Genomic DNA, 19,166 nt, shown 5'->3' on the forward strand with positions numbered 1-19,166 from the left:
AGAGGGAAAATTATAATTCCTGTCACGCAAAATATTTAATCGTTGGCAATGCATAATAAGCTGAATCCAGCGAATAAAATAAATTAACTCAGAAGTCTGAATGAAATTGCCTCCCAAGAATTTTAATGCTCTTCCAAGCATGAAAATAAAACACATTTGCTTCAGGTACTTGTAACCACTTGGCACAAGATAAATGTGTTTCCTCTTCCTCCCCGTTCTCCTTTCTTTCTTAATAAAACCAACAAAACATTTCCTTGACCAAACAAAACATTTTATAGTATATACTAAAACCTTGTCCAGTTTTGGCCTCCCAAAAGGAGTTTTATTTGTGTCTGATGCAAAGCATCTGTAACTCTCTTCTGATGCCACCTGCTTTCCATCTATTAATGTTCCCAGAAGGCTTTTATGCTGCTCTAGGCGAGGGCCGCAGTCATGCAATTCAGATGCGATTACTGGCTTAAATCACTAGATGGGCCCTACTTGCTTTGAAGTGATTAGATGAAAGCTCCTCTGCATACATCACAGGGGTGTCTTTAGCTAGACTCCTTTGCAGCAATGAAGCAAGCAGGTGAAAGTCACCCTTAAATAGTGGCACAGGCAATGCACCTGTGTTAAGCAAATGCCATACCAGCAAGGATGCTTCCAAGTATTACACAATTCCTATCCAGAAAGCATGCTTGTGGGATAATCAGCAGATAATCAGAATGCAGGTCAAGGGATGTAAGGTCCCCTGTGCCTTGTTGGGCTATAAGTACTTACAAGAACAGCAGTGATGAATCCTTTGGTTGTGATCCCATTGAGTCCAATGAGGCTAAGTTCCAGGTTGCATAAGGTTACAGCATAATTCTGCACACTTCCATTCAGAAGAAAGTCTCCCTGTTTTCCATGGAGCTTATTTCCAAGCAAGTGTGTACAATACTTCCCCAACCTAGTGCCTTCCAGAAATTGTTCATCCACAGCTCCTATCATCCCTACTGGCTATCCCAATTGGTCCAACAATAGGCAGGAGAACACAGGATTGGTGTATCTTGATAGGACAACTCTACAGAAAAACTTCTTCATATCAGGCCATTAGACAGTAAGTAAAGTTAAAAATCTTTTATTTGAATTAAATTCCCTCAATTCAATATATATAAACAGATCAAGAGCTGTGCTTTTGCTTTTAGAATAATTAAAGTGATATTTGGCTATAAAAGCAAACATAAATATAGTTTTCAGAATCTTCCATATTCTGCATAAATGCCCAGCACAAAGCACAAAACCAAGAAAACAACAGTCACAGTTTGCATACTTTAAATTCATATACTAGAAAAGGCCCCCATGTCGGCACACTTTAGCCAATATATAAAATTGTCTTAAAGCATAGAAAAGGTATCCCAATAAAATCTGTAAAATGTGACACAAGTAATTAGAGGATTAATATTATACCTTTTATAAAATGGCGACTGGATATAAATCAAACCTCTCTGTTATTCCGCATACAATTCCTGGCAGACCCTCCAAAGTCTGAGAGGAGAATTAAGCAAGCAGAGAAGATTTGTGTGTGTGGGTTGCCTTTTTTAATGGTCACAACTGTCCCTACACAAGCCTGTGTGGTTGCAGAGGGATTGCTTTGGTACGGCTAGGACCCAATAAACACCAGAAGAAATGTCTTGATCATAAGAGGATTTGATAACAGGACTAGTTACTTAGACTAGTGGTTCCCAAACTGCCCCCACAGACTACTTGAGAATTGCTGAGGGTCTTAGCAGACACCTTAGCGATTTCCCTGCCTTTTGTAGCAATTGCAATGCACTGGGCTAGATCCATACTTTGCCCTGATTCTGCAAGTCTCTTCTTATTTCCTGCATCAAGCAAGGGGCAGAGGAGGGTTTTAGGGAGCATGACCAGTTTGGTACACTGGGTGCCGAGCCTTGGGGGTGCCACAACTATGGTCTGGAAAGGAGCGTGAGGGGTGGGGGTGGGAGAACTTTGGCATTGCACAGGGTGCCACTGATATTTGAGACTGCGAGGTCCACCACTGCAAGGGGTTGGATTACATCAGGAGTAGGGAACCTGTGGAGCTTCCCTATGTCATTGGACTACAATTCCCATCATTCCTGAACACTGGCCATGCTGGCTACAGCAGATGGGAGATGGAGTCCCTAGCCTTGGACTGGACATCTACAAAGCTCTTCCTAATTCTTACATTTCTATGATTGTATGAAGCATGGCTCCCAGGGTGATTGTATGGACTTGCATGCAGGGTTGGCCCAAGACAATTTGATGCCTGAGGCAGAGCAGCAAATGGCGCCTCTCTTCCTGCCCCAACTCAGAGTACCAATATCCATCCCAGCTGTCAAAATACAATAATAATAAACTGAAGATCTTACAGTTTGCTGGCTTTCGTAACACTCAAAATCATGGCAAAGTGGCTTCAGCATCACTCTATTAATATTTAAATGGGCAACTGCACATCCAAGGCATTGCTATGTCTCAGCTAGATATTAGTCCTATTGAAAGTCAGCTGATTGAACTCCCTAGAAAAGTTCACCAACAGAGCAGAGGCAGCCAACAAACTGCCCTCTGGGTGTTCTCAGACTCCAGCTCCCATCAGCTCAGCCAACGATAAGGAACAATGGTTCCCCATCCCTGTATTCTGTGTTTTGTCTAACCTGTTCTCTTAGCGAGTTCTGTGCCATTCAACTGCAGCTGGAGAAAGGAGAAAACGCCCAACATGGGCTTACCAATCACCTTTCCCGATTCCTTCCGTACTTTTTATTAACTGTCAGTTTCCTCCTGGGATAGATGAAACCCATAAAATGGACAAGCTGGTTCCATGCTGATGTGCAACGTGGTTGACCCTGCCACGCACACAGTCCAGAGAAACAGATATCATTGTACCATTACGAACTTCAAAGGAGGAGCGAAGCGCAACGCTGGTCCAGATACTTCCTTCTGGCATTTGCCCTCCAACCTGCTGCGCAATTGAATGAGGCTGCCCATGATCACCATGGAGCTGATTTAGAGTCACCCGGAGCATATTACATGAGTGGATCAGCTTTATTGAAAACACAACACTGGCGACTCCCCTTTCGGTAAAGACAAAGTATTTTTGAGCAAGTTGCCCAGTAGAAACCAAACAGATCTGCTTCTCAATGGAGGAAACCTGAGTGAAATCCAGTAATTTGTTTCTAACAGCTCCTGTGGGCAGCCCCTTAACGGAGACCGAGGCTGAGAGAGCAGTGGAAACTGCAGATGGGATCCAGATGAGGCTCAGCGTACTAATTCCAGAGCTGTCTCCAAAATAACGAATGTTGCATTGTGCTGGCGAAAGGACCTCAAAGCTAATCAGATCCCCGGCTTCAACTTTGGTGGCCCCGGAGGCAGATATTGACGTGTCTCGATAATTGACGCCAGACTTGTGCACCGTCATTAGTTCTACATTAGTGCCGTTTCGGTTGAGATAAGACACCAGGGAAAGGCCTTCGTGGATGCAGGTGGGGCCCATGGAGTACAGGGCTTGGTGCAAAACGAACTTCACCACGCCCCTTTCCGTAAACTTGACGGCTCTGCCATCGTGGGACAAGGTTAGCATGTAAGGGTCGGAAAGGGAAACCAATCTGAAAGTTGGCCGGTAGTTCGTTTGGTAGTGCATCACGGTGGACAATTGCGCAGTCATGGCTACCGCCCCCGTATCGTGGGATAACCAAAGCAAACTGAGAGGCGTGTTGAGGTCGTAAACGTTGAAGTCTTTACTTTGGTTGCAGAATTGATTGGGGCTCTTCAAAAACAGCCAGAGAGCTTGGCCTGGCTCCACTTCCGCCGCGCCGCTCACACTGACGCTCTGGAAGATTTTGCCTTCCGGCTGCTCGATGCGGACCGCACTCAGCTCGCAGCCTTCCTCCTCCTGGCTGCTGAATTTCAAGGCAAGCTGGAGGAAATTCCTGCAGTTGTGTTTCACGGCAAAATTAAAGTCGGCCCACATTAGGCCGTGCTGCTTGAAGACCAGGCTGTTCTCTTCCACCGCGACGATGTCCCACTCGTACTTCCCCTTTATCTTCAAGGTAACGCCAGGATAAATTTGAGAAGCGCCAGAATTTGCCATGGGTAAAATGGCGTTTGCAGTCCAGGACTCGGACAGCTTGTTCTCACTGGCTGTTGAGCAAACGGTGTCGCTAACAGTGGAGCAGGGGAGAACAACCGCCCTGTCTTCACACATTAAGCAAGCCTGGCACTCTTGCAGCTCTTTGTTAAAGAAATACTCTTCTCCGCACAATCCCAAGGCAGCTTCTTTTGCTGCAATTCCAAGGCATCGGAATCCTCCTGTTCACACACAGGGAAATACAGTTTCAGTCGCAGGCCCATGCTGCATTATTATTAGTCTACCATTATTGTTATTATTAGTTTTATTAGTAGTATTATTATTATTCGCACTTATTAGTCATGCTGTTTTTTCCCTTTTACACAAAGTGACCCAAAGCAACTTACTAAGTTTCCTGTTTTACAATTTAAGATACTCATTTTACATCCTTAAGATATCAGTGACTTCCCTTCTTCTCTTTCAATGGTTCATTTTACATATAATAAATCCTTGCATATTTTACAGAAACTATACCATTTAGTATTCCATCATTGCATCCCTCAGAACTTATTTACACTGTTGAATTTATATTGATGGTGCCAGCATTTTCAGCTGTACACAATTGTTTCCCATATAATCCATAAACGTTTTCTAATCTTCTTTAAACGTATGTTAAGTCTTCAAGTTGTGCATAGTCTGTCAACTTAAGTTGCCATTGGGACCTCGCTCGTTTTCCATTTTGGGGCTAACAAAACACGGGCTGCAGTAGTAGCATACATAAATAACCTTTTTTGACACCCAAAGCAACATACAACCAGTTGCTGAAAATATTTGTATCCTGTCTGTCCATGCTCTTAAGGTACCATACAGTAAAAACGTAATGCTGCAGAGGCAATATATACTCCAAGAGGGCTGTCTCTGATTTTAAAAACATTTATCCCCTTCTAAAACTGCTAGCACATTTGCAAAGCTAAGCAGGGGCCAGCGTGGTTTCAAATTAGATGGGGGACCGCATGTTGAGATCCCTGCATTGCAGGGGGTTGGACTAGATGACCCAACTCTACCACTCTATGCTTCTGTGTTGATTAAATTGCATGCGTTTCTATTGAACTATTGCCATTACTTACATAAAAATATAACTGACAGACCCAATTTTTAATTTGCATGCAATAATTCTGAAGCATGATGGCTGGAGCTGATGGGAGTCCAAAAATGAAAAATAATTTAGAGGGTGTAGTGAGTCCTGTTGAAGTGGCGTGAAGGGGATGTTCAGGGAGTGGGATATATATGTAACTGAAAACTTGTGTATCATCAAACTAAACTGGGAGGGGCTCCCCAGTATATATTTCATGACTAAGTATGGCTGACACAAAATTATCTGCAACAATTCTATAAATGCGGCACTTGTAAAGAGATCATATTGAATTGAAATAATGCATTGCTACATAAAAGTGATATTTTTTTTCTAACAAAGAGTCCTAAAAGCTCTTATTCTTCAGCCCAACTCCACAATTTCCACTTGAAACTGCACCATGAGGGAACGTTCCTGCCTTCATGAATGGCTTCATTCACAGAAATGAAGCAACTTACCTGGAGTGTTCAGGCACTTTATCCTTTCTCCACAGATGTTTGGTGATTCAATGCACTCATCTCTATCCTATGAGTAACAGATAACAGAGTCAAGTTCAAACACTTAGCATTGCTCCGGGGAATCGTGCTGCTTGGAGCACAGCCAGTATGGCCAGGTAAGGGTCCATTGACCGAGGAGGGAGACCCAACGCAGGACACTTTGCCCAGGGGCCCATCAAACTTGGATCTGGACCTGATTACAGAGGTTTACGGAAGTGAGATATAAATCGTGTGAAGGGCCGTAGCTCAGTGGTAGAGCATCTATCTGCCTTGCACGCAGAAGGTCGCAGAGTCAATCCCTAATGGCATCTCCAGGTAGAACTGGAAATAATCCTGTATGAAATCCAGGAGAGCTGCTGCTAATCGGTGTGGACAATATGGAGCTAAATGGACTCAGCGTAAGGCAACTTTCTATGTTAAATGTGTAATTTGTGCTGGAGCATACAGGCAAAAGCGATAAGACTACAGACATAATAAACGTCGCTTACACAAAGAATAATGCAACAAAATCCAAAGTATATAATACTGAAACATGGGTACAGTGGTACCTCAGGTTACAAACACCTCGGGTTACAAACACTTTGGGTTACAGACTCCGCTAACCCGGAAGTAGTACCTCAGGTTAAGAACTTTACCTCAGGATGAGAACAGAAATCGCGTGGCGGCAGCGGGAGGCCCCATTAGGTAAAGTGGTACCTCAGGTTAAGAACGGTTTCAGGTTAAGAACGGACCTCCGGAACGAATTAAGTTTGTAACCAGAGGTATTTGTACTTTAACTTTAGTTGGTCTGTCTGTGACCTTTCAGTGAGGCTGTCCCTGTTTGGGGGAACAAGTACTGTTAAGATTCCGAGCAAAATGATCTTTCACCTGGCATATCCGATCAGCATTTGTCGAGCACTCAGACAGCTGGAAAAAGCCAGCAGGACATAAGGTGCATTTTTCACACTGCGAGGGTGTCTTTTGGAAATTACAAAATTCGTCACTTTCACAAAGGCCACAGTCCATTAAAGGTTCCCCAACATCAATCACTTTGGCATCGACTTCTACTTTATGCATGGAGTAGGACTTCTGGAGATGGCTTCTGACTTGGTTCTGAAGGCCTTGGAGATTGGCTTCGAAATAATGTTGAATATCCTCTTGCAAACTCTGAAACAACATTTGCTTCACCGTGTCAAAAAGCATGCCATACTGGACCTTGATCAGGTCCATTTGTTCATACATCTTCCTGTGTTGCTCTACGATTTCCCGCTGCTGAGCCACCAACATGCTCTGCTGCTCTGCAAGTTTTTGCTGTAAATCCACAATCACCGCCTGCTGGCTTTTCAGCAAGTCGACAAATTTCTCTTGTCCTTTCGTAAGCTGAAGTTGCAGCACAAGCGCATCCTCAGATGGAACCTCATTTTCCCCTAAAATACAAACAACCTGGCATTAAAACATAAATCCTTGGTGGTATTTCTCAAAACATCATCAAACGAGGTCACCAGAATGTGTGACAGGCCTTGCTGAAGCATTCAGCTGTGTGCAAGCAAATAGCATTCAAGGGCAGAAATAAAGCAAAGCCGTGTGTGTGTGTGTGTGTGTGTGTGTGTAATCCATAAGGGGAAATGTCCTACCATTAAACCAAGATGATGTACCATATTTTTGATACCCAGAAGCCTTCATCAGGCACTATCAATGACTTCCCTTCGTCTCTTTCCATGGTTCATTTTGCATATCATAAGTCTCTGCATATTTTACATAAACTAAACCATTCAGTATTCCATTATTACATCCATCCAAACTTATTTACACTGTTGAATTTATCTTAATTCTGACAACACTTTCAAGTGTACACAAGTTCCCCCCATATATTCCATAAACATTTTCCAATCTTGTATAAACGCGTGTTCTTCTTGTTCTCTTATTCTATATGTTAAGTCCGCATGCTGCACATATTCCATCAGCTTAAGTTGACATTCCTCTTTAGTTGGGACCTCGTTCATTTTCCATTTAAGAAGTGGCCTAGTTTAGACACCACACCTACCTGGTTTGACATCACAGGTCAGCTGAACGCCCAGGGCAGCACCGCCTAGATCTGAAGCTGTGTAGGCAAGGTCTTCCCCAATGAACTGGGCTGCCCTCTCAGTTGCTCTGACCAAGGTGGGCTCACGGCAACCTTCCCCCTGGTTTGGAGGGCATGGGATGGTCTGGGTAGCTGGCCTGGACTTCTGGCGGATGTGCAGAGGCAGCCTGCACTCAATGCCTTTGCAGTCCCGAACGGTGCCATTGGGAGCGCCAGCGCTGCAGTCTCCTCCTCCAGAGCAACTCTCTTCTGCACCCCTCGTGGCGGCCAAGGCAGCATGTCCCAGGTTGCTGCCCCCTAGAGGCTCCTGCAGCTGCCCTTGCACAGGTGTGGTGGAGTGGACAAAGGCACGAGAAGGGTGCCTTGCCCTTCCTGAGCAGTGGGGGCCCTGGCAGTGTTGTCTGCTGGGCTGATGTTCGCTGTCACTGCTCCTGCTGCACGGGGGGCTCCGGCAGTGCGCAGCGCTGATGCATCCTCTTTCGCCAGCCAGAAGCCACAGGCAAACCCCTAGCCAGCAACAGAAAGCCCAATGGAACTGTCTCGCCAGCATCTCCAGCGCCACCTGCAAGAGGAAGAGAGACCTTGGCAGTCCCTGGAGCAAGAAGAATAGGAAGAGTTTGGATTTGATATCCCGTTTTGTCACTACCCAAAGGAGTCTCAAAGCAGCTAACATTCTCCTTTCTCTTCCCCCACAACAAACACTCTGTGAGGTGAGTGGGGCTGAGAGACTTCAGAGAAGTGTGACTAGCCCAAGGTCACCCAGCAGCTGCAGGTGGAGGAGCGGAGACGGTTCACCAGATTACGAGTCCACCGCTCTTAACCACTACACTGGCTCTCTTGGGCAAGGGGCAAGGGGCAAGGAAAGCACTGGGGCAAGGAAAGAGAGACCAAGTCTGTGCTTTTAGGGTATTGGCATACAGGTCCAATTTGCAGGTAGCACTCTGCCTTAATATGAGCCAGCAAGTGTGCGGATTCCTGGAGTAAAGATCTCCAGTACTGAGCCCCTTACTCAGTCTGACTGCTGCAAGTCTACTCAGGTCTAAGCCATGATTTGGTTTAGCTTTATGTTCAAACTCAGGCGTACGTTCGTCTCCCCCAGAAAAACCACAGGTGGTAAATGAAAAGCAAACCCTGGTTATAACTTTTGGTTTTCCCGCAAAGCAATACAAACCTCAATCATGGAAGCAACAGGAACTGGTGAGGAATACAGCAGCTATGAACCTGCATGTTTGCTCGTTCATGCTAAGGCATATTTTCGTTTAGCATTACATGCATATCGGATCAAAGAAAGAAAAATAACAGCTTTTAAAAAAGACGCTGTCTGTTAGAAACTAGAAAGCAGTGGTGTGTTAAGACAGAATCCTCGGTCTGGATGGACCTCTACTACCTCTCAGGATTATTGCAAAGGCCCATGGGGAAAATGGTAGAAGTCACTGTGTCATAGTGGTTAGAGGGCTTTATGCCACACCAGCAGTGACGTCACAGGGTCACTGTCCAATTGAAGTGTGTGTCTAGAACACCTGCTGTTCCTACCCCACCCCAAGATGCGATAGCTGTGCTTGCTAGGGGCAAAACAACCATTTCTCCCGTCTTAGCAGTGATTTCTGAAACAATATTAACTAGGCTGATGAGCAGAGGTTGGTCAATGTTTACAGATGCCCTAAAACAAAATCCAGATTGTTAGAATAGAGGAGGGGATATTGGACATACCATATTTATCCTGAGGAGAGAAATATCCATTAACAATACTGATATTAAAAACGAAGAACAACAACAAAACAGCAAAGCATAAAATGTTAGGAAAGCTATTGTTGTTAGTGGAAAAGGGTCCAGATAGGAACATAGGAGGTTGCCTTATATGGAGTCAGACCATTGGTCTACACTGTCAACACTAACTGACAGCATCTCCGCATTGTTTCAGCCTGGAGAACACTGGGAATTGAACCCAGAACCTTCAGCATGCAAGTCAGATGCTCTACCACTGAGCTATGGTCTTTCCCCCAAGGATTACGTCTGCAATTGCAACTGACAAACTTCCTTAGAGAGGGAGCTCCACACAAGGGTGCCACCACAGAGAAGGCCCTCACCCCTCAAGATCCTAACAGGAAAATCCAGAAAAGGACCTTACTCCAGGGATGGGTGACCTTTATGTCCCTTCAGTAGTACTCAGCTCCCATCATGTACCCAGGCATCATGGCTAATGTGGTCAGGGATGATGGGAACTGCAATTCAACAGGTTCTGTATCCCTGCCTTAGTGGATTTCACTAACAACAATCAGGTTTGGATGGAAGAAGACAGCCTTTTAAATCTTGATCCTGGAATGGAATTTAAAGATGAGAAGCAGCACCTCTGTGCCCAGAAGCAAAGTGTTGATCAATTGACAGTATTCCAAGATATCCCTTCTGAGAGGCTCAACCCTCTCTTCTGGTGTTAAGGTGGAGCGGGGGGGGGGGGGGATCAAACATACATTTTAGACCGTGAATGTTTTAAATTTGCATTACAGGCAGAGTGAAACATAAAACCCAAAGGGAGTCTCGCAAATGTTGAAACAAAATCAACAACCACAGCAGCAAAGGAACTTCCTCCCAGCCAACCAACCACATCCCAAACATGTTCCTTGGAAGTTAAGCCCCACTGATTACTACAGGCCTCACATTCCTATACTTAGTAGGATATCACACTTTTCTATTCATCTGCCTTAGAAAAACAGAAAAGATCAGATGCAGCAGATCTGAGAATAGCCCATCTGCAAGAAGAATTCTAGTTAGGTTCTAATACCAAGCAATTTTTTAAATTGTTGCCCTTTTTATTCTATTATCCTAACTACCTGTCCCATCAACCTTTCAAGAAAGCTCTAAAAGGGTTCCCTTAGCACAACTTCGTTGAATTCAGGGAAAATAACTTTATTCTGGCAGATCTATCCCCATTTGGAGAAGCAAAGCTGCAGTAAAAGTCTTTCTCCTTACAATATAGACACACACACACACACACACACACACACACACACACACACACACACAACCACCCCCTGGCTGGGCACATTCGCCTATGAACTTTTAACTGACTGTTAAAACACTCTTTTTTAAAAAAGAGCATGATCCAACCAGTCTTACGGGAGCAAACGAGCTGCTTACCTTAAAAAAAAAAGAAAAAAAAGAGGAGCAGATGGAGCGGAAACCAGTAGCTTTGGGGAGATCCAATGTTCTGCTCTTTTGGATCTGGACTGAGATGAATCAATGATCGCGTGAAGAAGGCAAAGTTTGTTTTGCCTCCACGGCGGGAAACTGACCTCCTCCTCAGAAACCCTGGAAGGGAATGTTAAAGTGCAACAATTCTTTTAGGCATCATTAGCATCGGGTTTCCCGGGACCCTCCCTTTAACTCTTTAAATCCCGCGCTGCCGCAGAGGCAGGAAAAGGTTCAAGGAGGAGGAGGCTCCGCCGTTCAGAGGTGAGTTGCGATTGCTTTAGTCTCCCTGGTTGCTGCAGCTTCAGGAGGAGGAGGAGGAGGAAGACAGAGCAACACTGGGAATCTGGTTACGGAATTAACTGAGCGCGCAGGTCTTGACCGCAGGGAGAGGGCGAAGAACCGCGTTTGGGCGAAGATGAAAGGCTCCTCCTGTCACCCCCGAGTCAAAACAAAAAGTGACGCCGGTATTAGCGTCAAAGCCAATCAGCATCAGGAAGGGACTCAGCCCGCCTCTCTGACCCCTGTCTAACAATACGTGCAGCCAGTGCTGAATTTACGTATTGGCTGAACAAGTTATAACTTAGGGCCCCACTCTCTTGGGGAACCCCCAAAAAAATTAAAGAGGAAAAAAACCTGGATGTGCATTTCCAAAATATATGATAAAAAGCAAATAAAATAAAACCTACATACAGCAACAGTGTGGCTAGCTGTGGGAAAGAATCTTCCCGGAAGTTCACAGTAATGGGCCCTGCCTGCTAGCCTGCTCCCTAAAATATCACTGGTTTGCTCATTTCCATATATAGGGTACCTACATTCTGCATGGACTAGTTGCATGGCAACCTGTGCAAATGGCTTTAGATACCTATTAGCTCCATAAATTACCATATAGCATATATTCAACACAGAAAGCAGCGACAATTTGTTGTTGACAAAGGACAGCTGGACATAGAAAGGGCCCCATTACCTTCAGTAGCTTAGGGCCTCATCAAACCTAAATCTGGCCCTGCGTGCAGTGTTGCTCTGCAAGTTAAAGAACCCAAATTTAGCCATTGGTTTCTCCCTCTGAGACAGGGTTGAGAACCTGCGGCCTTCCAGAGGCAATTGGGACTTGTCCACAGTTGCGCATTATTTGGCTGTTAAGCCACTTCCTTCGGTTTAAAAGAGAAGTCCACACACGCACATAATAGGAATCTATATATCAGGAACCACTTTGGATTAGGTGTTCCCTTTTGTATTTTGTTCCCTATTATGCAGATTCAGTACCAACAGGGCATGCGTGGAGACAGGTGAGTGTGCATCTTGTTTGTTTTAATTTTTAAGCTCACTGTGCAGGTAGTGTTCAAAAGGACACAGTCAGCCAATTATAAATCCTCAGCACACTTTTCAGTGTGGGTTACCTGTGCAGTTCTGCAAATCTGAGGAATCAATAGCTAGCTAGCTATGCAGGAATCTATTTATGCTCCTGCATCAGAAATACTTACCAGCACCTCTGGAAATGAAATGACATGAATTGCAAATTCTTAGCATACACTTCAGATTCATGTTGCTGCTCAATATCTAGTGCGATCTTTTTTTTTTTAATATGATTTGCTGGTGCAGTTTTCTGGTTTTGTGCAAATCTGAGGGATCAAAAACATTTATGTGCTTGAGTGCCATAAATAGTTACAAGTACTACATAGTTACAAGTACTAAGGAAATTGAAAGCACTGAGGATATCCAGTGGTACCTCTGGTTACGAACTTAATTCGTTCTGGAGGTCTGTTCTTAACCTGAAACCATTCTTAACCTGAGGTACCACTTTAGCGCTTGATTTCTGTTCTCATCCTGAGGTAAAGTTCTTAACCCGAGGTACTACTTCCGCGTTAACGCAGTCTGTAACCCAAAGTGTTTGTAACCCGAGGTATAACTGTAAATGGAATGGTGAGGAGGAGGAGGAGGAGAAAGTAACAATTGACCCACCCACACCAAAACACATAATCTACAACCCCAAGTGAAGCAGTTTGGAGCCTGATTTTCCCCAGTTTGTAGAATTATCCCTATATAAGGTAACCCCAAATTTATAGTGGGAAAGCATTGAGATTGGTGTTGTTTGAAGGTGGGCTTCCCCCTATCCGCCCTCACAACTGGCTGTGTGGGCTGGGGCTGATGGGAGTTTTGAGTCCCAGCAATATCTGGAGGGCCACAGGTTTCACATCCTGCACTGAAAGATCAGGTGGCTTGGAAAGACCTTTACCTGAGACCCTGATGAGATGCTACCAGTTAGAGTAGGTAAGACTGTACTAGGTTATGGTATTTGCAAAAGCATGCACGAATCTTTGCTATACTGTGATTGCTCTGTCCTCAGATATTTGCGTATTTAAATCCATGTGCCAGTGTGAAACTTAATTCCATCTTTTCAGTTTCTCTCTAGTATTTGTATATATTGGATTATTTTTTATGTTCAAATCAATTGTACAAAAAAGTAGATGGTTCAGTACATGACAGTACATGAATAAAACAAAACAGTAGAATGCTACAACATCCAACATTCTGCCCTACTGAAGTACATAAAAGAGTACGTAATAGAAGAAGTGTGTTGCTACCATTTATAATTTAACTGAAAATGAACTTGAAAGATTCCTAGAGATAGATAGGCAGTTTTGCAATCCCGAATCCGATTTAAATCTCTGAGAGATTTGTAGTTGATCTACTGTAGGGAGCCATCTGGTCTATATTTTATTCAGCGTTTGAATCATAACACTATACTTTTATTGGCCGTGCAGAGTTAGCTCTGCAAATGCATTGTTTTATTCTCTGTCTGTTAAATGTGAAGTTGGTGTTTCATTTTTGCTAGAAAAGTGTTATATTCGAAAGCTAGACATGTTTTACTTCTCAGCCGTTCCCCTAAAGTGGCACAAAAGCTGCTCTGGACATCGTCAGCCTCAATTTCAACAAAAGGTTTATGTTTCAATGATTTCTCTCACATTTTGCAGCTCACATTTGTATAAGTTATATATATTTTTTGTACTCATAGGGGTGATATTAAACGTTAGTCATATTCAGAGCCACTGAAATCAATGCACTTAAGTCAATTTAGTCTGACTCTATACCTAATGTCAGATATTTTCCTATACATTCTGCATTCCATTTGTGATACCAAAAACTAAAAAATATTCCCCCCCCCCCAAAGTGATAAGTTTTCATTCAGGCTTCTGAAAGAAACCAATTACCAATTTCAATGCTGTGTCCTTGGAACATCTTACTACTACCAGTGAGGTGAGCATTACACACAGTGGGAACTCAGCCGAACTCAGTTTGGGCACCTCTTAGCTGGGCTCCATTGTCATTCTAAGAGCATGAGGGTGGTGTTCACGGTGAGTTCCAACACTTCTTTTTCTAGAAAAATAGCACTGATTACACACAAATTGCCACCAGCCGCTGATTTTCCTCAACTTTGAAATCAGATAAGGAGGAAAGGCAACACTTTTGTTAGCTAGAAAGTGCTGTCCTCTGCACAGAAATAAGTACCACAAAGTTCAATCAGTTGCACTTGCTCTCTAGCGAGTGAGTTTAGGATTGCAGCCTTGATCATCTGAAGCTACTTGCTCACGCATTTAGGGAGTTGGAACACCTCACTTGCATTACAGTTTCAACTTCAAAGGGAACAAAAGAAGTCTCTTGCTTTAGATATGAGTTGGAGCCATTCCAGTATTGGCGTTTTGTTTGGAATAAGCTGGTTGATACCAGCAGACTCACGTGCAAAGCCAGAATCGTAGAAGTTCCCACCCATGATCAACTATTTCTTAGTTGACTTGCCACTAAAACCCAGATATCCTACTCCTGGATGAAATGCACTATTCTCTTTATATTTTTCCTCCAGTCTAGATTTTCCTTCTCATCTTGCTTCCATATGCTTGTACAAAATGACTTTCATATACGCAACGTAATTATTTTTGAACTTGGTTCCAATCATTTAGGCGTGTATTGACTCCATATGAATAGCAAAGTCTGGGCTGAGATCCCAGTTTCCCTAGAGGAATGTCGCATTTAAGAACTGAATATAGGCTCAAGATAACCTAGGCAAAAAAGGAAAGGAAAAGAAGAGCACCAACTCAGAACCAACAATTATTATTAGTATTAGGACAGTTCTTATTGTGCAAATATGTATGTCTGATTAATCATAGATCATATCTGCACAAACTGGGATGTATACTAGTGTACAGGAGTTTGAATGGTAGAGTTGGATTGTTTTTTGTCTCCATGGAGGAAGGCTGGTTGGAGAGAGGCTGAATAATCAAAGTGGTAGGCATTAATCAGCTTCTGTCCAAACATCCTTCCTCCACCCCAAATCACAACCTGATGTGGTTGGTCTTCGCATGTAAACAGCATAGAGCAGGATGGGGAGGATGATTTATAGCTGAAAAATAAATCATCCACTGCAAGCTGATCTTTCATTGATGGTGGAAAAGATACAGGGACCCTATATCTTCCTTCTCTCTTTCCTCAGGGGATGAGAAACGATCACTCAAGGAGGCTTCAGAAGCCATCATACACACACACTGGGGGAAATCTGGATCTCAGTGGCAGAACACATGTTTTTTCCAGGTTCAATCCCCAATAACTGCAAGCAGGTCTGAGATAGACCCCTGTCTGAAATCCTGTTGGCAGTCAGTGTAGAGTCTACACCAGGGTTTCCCAAACATGGGTCTCCAGCTGTTTTTGGACTACAACTCCCATCACCCCTAGCTAGCAGGACCAGTGGTCAGGGAAGATGGGAACTGTAGTCCAAAAACAGCTGGAGACCCAAGTCTGGTCTACCAAATGGTCTACACTGTAGGCAATGCTGAGGGCCTGCCCTGTGTCTAGAATGCATGGGGGGCCTGAGTGGTTTCCTGCTTCTCCCATGCTTTCTAGCCATGGGTCTGAGAGGTTTTGCCTCTACCCCACTGCTTTCCCTTGGGGAAACCTGCTCTTTAGTGTCAAATCAGAAGAAACAGCAATCCATGGGAAACTCGCTTGCTGTTTGTTCCAGTTCAGTGCTAAATCACAGGTTTCCACAGCAGAAAGCAGCGGGGCAAACAGAGGTGTGGCTGAGTCCTGAGCGAGATAGATCAGTGTCTAGTTCCTTACGAAGCAGTGTCTTATGTTCCTGGTACATAATTGTTATGCTGTCTTAATGGCCTTCGCTTTATTGTACATGGTAATTGTTATGTATTCAGTGGTCTGTGTTTGCCTGAGCTTGAGTCTGGACTAAGGATTCTGAGCCCCTGTTTTTCTGATTGAATACATGATATCCAGTCACAGAACATTTCAGGATTTGGGCCTCTGCCATTGGCCCTTAAACTCTGAGTCATGATTCACAGCTTGGAAGTTTAGGCAGTCAATCTCGTTTGGAGTGGGAGTGGCCCAGGCTTTCAGAAATGTAAATAAGTAGTGGCTTTGCCCCTGTTGTCCAGCTCTGTTAGTTCAATAAAGGTTCTTGCTGTTATCACTGTGTCTTTCCTCGTGGAACCCACCTACACTTCAGTAATTATGGATATTTAAATGTTTCAGTGAAGCTGTTTTATTTTAACAATGTGTGGATATGTATTTATAATCGGTTTGACACTTGTAAACTGCTTGGAAGCCATTTTGGCAAGTAAATTGTATATAAATTAATTAATAATGGACACATGCTATGTAACCCATTGCTGCCTTAAAAATCAACTAGCTTGTTATTTTTCTCAGTTTAGATAGAAGCTGGTTAGTGGTGGGAATGCAATAAAAGCACGGGATGTCATAACAGCAACAACAGGAAAGACACAAGATAGATATGGATTGTGGCTGGTGTCGTGCATACATCACTTCCCACACCAGCGGTGCGTGCACACTAGATTCAGAGTGAAGGAGAGGGTGTACACAGCCACGTACACTTATACAGTGGTACCTCTGGTTACGTACTTAATTCGTTCTGGAGGCCTGTTCTTAACCTGAAACTGTTCTTAACCTGAAGCACCACTTTAGCTAATGGGGCCTCCTGCTGCCGCTGCACCGCCAGAGCATGATTTCTGTTCTCATCCTGAAGCAAAGTTCTTAACCTGAAGCAATATTTCTGGGTTAGCGGAGTCTGTAACCTGAAGCGTATGTAACGTGAGGTACCACAAGGTGAAAAGTCAACAGTGAGAGGATGATTTTTAGAAGAAAACTGATGGCAAATGGCGCAGCAGCCTCTTTCCATCAGACCCCTTTCACCCCCAACTCAGAGCCTGCTAATACTGATTTGGGCTTTGCATCTTTGATTTTGCGTCTTGTTTACAACTTACTCCTCCTCCTTACTCTTCTCTCTCTCTTGGACCTCAAGATGAGTATCCTGTGAGAGAACAAAGGCACAAGCATGGCTGCCTTGTGTTTCTCTAGTCTAGTTAAACTAGAACTAGAAACTTTTCTACAATTTCTATAATGCAATAAACAACCTTATTATTCCCATACCTACAACCATCTCTGTGTTTGTGGATGCAACAGGTAAAGCCTACTCTCTAAACAAGATTCACTAGCCAAATATTGCTTACTCTGCATAAAAAAGGGTTTCAATAGGTAATTGACCCAGTTATCCCAATATTAGCCATGCTGTGCTGTGGGACAGAGCACTAAGGGTTGCCAAAGGTCAGCATTTGTCACACTTTTTACTACCTACCCATGAGACTCATGTTTCTTTCCCTGAAGCTTTGGGATAACCAGCCTCATATAACCAACATGCTTAAATCTAATCAACAAATTAAGGGGTTGATACCAGAAACTGTTGGAAGAAATAGGTGAGCAAGCCTATTGTTCACCCCACTAGTCTATTTGAGAAGCTCAGTGTGTGAAGAGGTTTAAGCTGTTTTCTCCAGCTCAGCTTCATGGCTCTTACCAGCCACTTTTGAGTTCCTATACCAATAATCTAGGAACTTTTATGGTTTAGGACACGAGTGGCGCTGTGGGTTAAACCACAGAGCCTAGGACTTGCCGATCAGAAGGTTGGCGGTTCGAATCCCCGCGACGGGGTGAGCTCCTGTTGCTCAGTCCCTGCTCCTGCCAACCTAGCAGTTCAAAAGCACGTCAAAGTGCAAGTAGATAAACGCTCCGGCATTTCCGTGCGCTGCTCTGGTTCGCCAGAAGCAGCTTAGTCATGCTGGCCACATGACCCGGAAGCTGTACACTAGCTCTCTCGGCCAGTAAAGTGAGATGAGCGCGGCAACCCCAGAGTCGGTCACTACTGGACCTAATGGTCAGGGGTCCCTTTACCTTTGCCTTTTAACTAAGCTAAGTTTCACTGCCTGTGCAACTTTTCTGACTTATGTAGGGGAAAGCACATGACCCAGACCTTTGAAGAGTTTTTAACTAAAGCCATTTTTAATGTACCAAATATGTGGCCTTTTCCTAGGCTGGGGGAAGGGGGAAACTTTGGAAGGGACTTGGAAGGGTGTGTGTTAAAGGTCTAACAGCCTATATTTCCATGCTTTATTTGCTGCATATTTTGTGATTTTAAATCTCTGCTGGGGTTCTCTCACCAAAAAGTACTTGCTCCAAACCTGGATCTTGGCATCTCCTTTCTCTCTATATTTTTGTACCAACAGAAACTCAAGTAACAAGCTATTCCCCCTGCACTCCTGCTTCTAAATTTCAATATAGTTTTCGGTGACTTCATGATCTAGACAGTGCTTTCTGTATACAGTATACAATTCCTATTACAGAAGTCAACATTCCTCATCTTTAATCCTCCCCTTTCATCTTATTCTTTAATATTTATTTCTACAGAGCCATTTTACAATGTAATGTAACTAAGACCTCATTAGAGTGAGACAACAGAATGGTACTTTCTAGTCAGCAAATTTATTGCTTCTTGATGAATGAGGTTTTTTCAACAGAACCATTGTTCTCCACAGTTTCAAAATGTCTAGGATATATATTTCCTACTTCTCTCCCCCACCCCCACTTTATTCATTACAGTATACTAATGGTTTTACGACTTGCAAAATGATATGTCACAATATCTCTAGAGGCTGCCTGTCACCTTTTTCGGCAGCTGTTTGTGCTGGGATGGGGAACTAAGAAAAATCAGTGAAGCAGTGACTCCATGTGGTGGTATACCTGCTTTGCAAAATAATAATAAAAAAGGCAGCTAATCACAAACCACTTGAGAGCAAATTCACACAGCCTTTAGTACATGCCAATTTGAAATATGCATGCATGTTGCACAGCGCATTAGACTATTTATCATGAGCA

General features: G+C 43.8%; 1 protein-coding gene across 1 annotated transcript; it reads right to left on the reverse strand.

Annotated features, from left to right (window-relative positions):
- Window positions 1–1,814: 1,814 nt before the first annotated feature.
- LOC309515741 (uncharacterized protein) lies at window positions 1,815–8,538 on the reverse strand. Its single transcript, XM_082193834.1, has 4 exons — window positions 7,716–8,538; window positions 6,560–7,098; window positions 5,654–5,720; window positions 1,815–4,305 (listed from the first exon to the last, which is right to left on the reverse strand). Exons 1-4 carry the CDS (start codon window positions 8,425–8,427, stop codon window positions 2,768–2,770), a joined length of 2,856 nt encoding a protein of 951 aa, XP_082049960.1. The 5' UTR covers window positions 8,428–8,538; the 3' UTR covers window positions 1,815–2,767.
- Between the last annotated feature and the right edge of the window lie 10,628 nt (window positions 8,539–19,166).

Source organism: Podarcis vaucheri, assembly GCF_965113315.1.
Source record: "Podarcis vaucheri genome assembly, chromosome: 12".
NCBI lineage: Eukaryota > Metazoa > Chordata > Lepidosauria > Squamata > Lacertidae > Podarcis > Podarcis vaucheri.

Coding starts and splice junctions, on each gene's coding strand:
- LOC309515741 (XM_082193834.1), bottom strand. CDS start 8,427: ATGTTAGCTGCTTTGAGACTCCTTTGGGTAGTGACAAAACGGGATATC. Junction 5,721..6,559: donor ATGCTGATCGGATATGCCAG/GTGAAAGATCAT, acceptor TGTTACTCATAG/GATAGAGATGAGTGCATTGA. Junction 4,306..5,653: donor AAAGTGCCTGAACACTCCAG/GTAAGTTGCTTC, acceptor GTGTGTGAACAG/GAGGATTCCGATGCCTTGGA.